This window comes from Dermochelys coriacea, chromosome 5 (genome assembly GCF_009764565.3).
Source record: "Dermochelys coriacea isolate rDerCor1 chromosome 5, rDerCor1.pri.v4, whole genome shotgun sequence".
In the NCBI taxonomy this organism is placed as follows: domain Eukaryota; kingdom Metazoa; phylum Chordata; order Testudines; family Dermochelyidae; genus Dermochelys; species Dermochelys coriacea.
This window is the reverse complement of record NC_050072.1, coordinates 41,092,282-41,094,461: the sequence shown is the minus strand read 5'-3', so window position 1 is coordinate 41,094,461 and position 2,180 is coordinate 41,092,282. Positions and strand designations below refer to the sequence as shown.

At 40.3% G+C, this 2,180-nt stretch overlaps 1 protein-coding gene across 1 annotated transcript; it reads left to right on the top strand.

Moving 5' to 3' along the window:
* Positions 1-283: 283 nt before the first annotated feature.
* LOC119856037 (cytochrome c oxidase subunit 6A1, mitochondrial-like) lies at positions 284-914 on the top strand. Its single transcript, XM_038403085.2, has one exon. It carries the CDS (start codon positions 316-318, stop codon positions 574-576), a length of 261 nt encoding a protein of 86 aa, XP_038259013.1. The 5' UTR covers positions 284-315; the 3' UTR covers positions 577-914.
* Positions 915-2,180: the final 1,266 nt, after the last annotated feature.

Sequence of the window (2,180 nt, the reverse complement as noted above, 5' to 3'; positions counted from 1 at the left end):
TGAGCTCCTTAAGTCTATCATTATAAGGCATGTTTTCGTATCCTCAAATGAACTCTCACAGAAAAATGATAAAAGACTAAAACACCATTACACCATTGGGTAAACACTTTTCACAAAGTGATCAATCCATAACAGATCTTTCAATATTCATCTTCCATTGAAACCTGCACAACACCTTCAAAAGTTGAGCCTGGGAACGTAAATTCGTAATGCTGCTAGCCACTAAAGATAATGGATTTAATAGGGACACTGGTATCATGGCTCATTACAACAATCTGTAACACACACCAGCCTGTGGCCCCGTTGGGACAGCTCATGTCGGCAGCGGCTCACAGGGAGGCTGAAGCAGCTCGGACATGGAAGATCCTGTCTTTTGTGGTTGCTCTTCCTAGTGTTGGTGTATGCATGCTGAACTGCTACTTAAAGATGCAGCATGAACATGAAAGAGATGAGTTTGTTCCTTATGCTCACCTCCGCATCAGGACCAAGCCTTTCCCATGGGGAGATGGGAACAAAACTCTGTTTCACAACCCTCATACTAATCCTCTCCCGACTGGCTATGAAGAGGATCACTGAACACTTGGACCACAGCAGCAATTTGGACCATTGCTCTCTTTGGACCAGAACATTGTATGGGACCCTCAATCTAAAAAATATTCTGCATTCCTTATACTGTCAAGTTATAAATGGAATTCTGACCTTTGGCCCTGTACTTGAAGGGGAGGTCACTTAACATAAATAAGTCCTAACCTACCAAAAAAAAAATCCTTAATGGCCCACTTCAAATCCCTTGTGCATAGCTATCTAACTCTTACTGTTCACTCCATCTCAAACAACCTCCTACACATCATGTGTTACCTCCTATGCTTACTGTCTGTCCAAACTTCTGTTTGCCTCAGATGCTCTGATTTCTTTCCCCAGACCTGAAGAAAATTTTGTATAGTTCAAATGTTTGTACCTTCCACCAACAAAACTTGGTTCCATAAAAGATATTACTTTACCTACCTTATCTTTCTAATCCTTTAAATTATTCTTTTGGGCCTTCTCTGAACTCTCTCCAGTTTATCAACATCCTTTTTGAATTGTGGGCTCCAGAACAGGACATAGCATTCCAGCAGCAGTCATACCAGAATCTGAGCTCAAGGCCCTATAGGATTACCTGGCGGAGAATTTGGCCAAGGGCTTCATTTGTCCCTCCAAATCCCTTGGGATTGGGGGCATCCTGTTTGTTAAACAGAAAGATGGGACACTGTGCCTCTGGGTCGATTATCATGCCCTGAACAGTATTAGCACCAGTTCCAAATAATATAACCCCTCTACTCCTGCTCAAGATTCCCCTGTTTATGCATTCCAGGATTGCATTAGGTTTTTTGGCCATGGCCTTACACTGGGAGCTAATGTTCAGCTGATTATCCATCATGACTCCCAATTTTTATTTCAGACTCACTGCTTTCCAGAGTAAAGTCCCCCATCCTTCAAATATGGCCTATGCTCTTTATTCATATATTTGAATTTAGCCATATGAAAATGCATATTGTTTGCTTGTGCTCAGTTTACAAAGAGATCCAGATCACTCTGAATCAGTAATCTGTCCTCTTTATTATTTACCACTTCCCCGATCTTTGTGTCACCTGCAAACTTTATCAGTGATGATTTCTTCCAAATCACTGTTAAATATGAATGGAGTTGTTGCAAATTCTGTATCCCAAGCCATTGTACATAGTGTACAATTCATGATAGACTAAATAAATTGCAAATGAAAAAAATTGCATACTTTGTTATATTGAGAGAGTCTGTGGCTACAGTCCATTGCCATATTCAATCTGAGACAAAAGTGGATATTTATAATTTTGTCCAAACATCTTCTTTCTATTAATCTATCTGATCCCCATCACTGCAGTATGTGGGAGTATCAGTCAAATACAGAAATGGGCTTTTTTTTGCCACCATAACTATTTGGACATCCAATAGCACTAAGGAGTCCAAAAGAATCTCAAGACTGTTGATCAACTAAACAATCAGAGAGACAAGGTGGGTGAAGCAATATCTTTTATTGGACCAATTTCTATTGATGAAAGAGGCAAGCTTTTGAGCTACATGGATCTCCTCCTCAAAGGGGAGGTGACCTTAGTAGTCGGAGAGACTATATGGGTGTGCAAATTCTTTGAAGTAAACTCAAA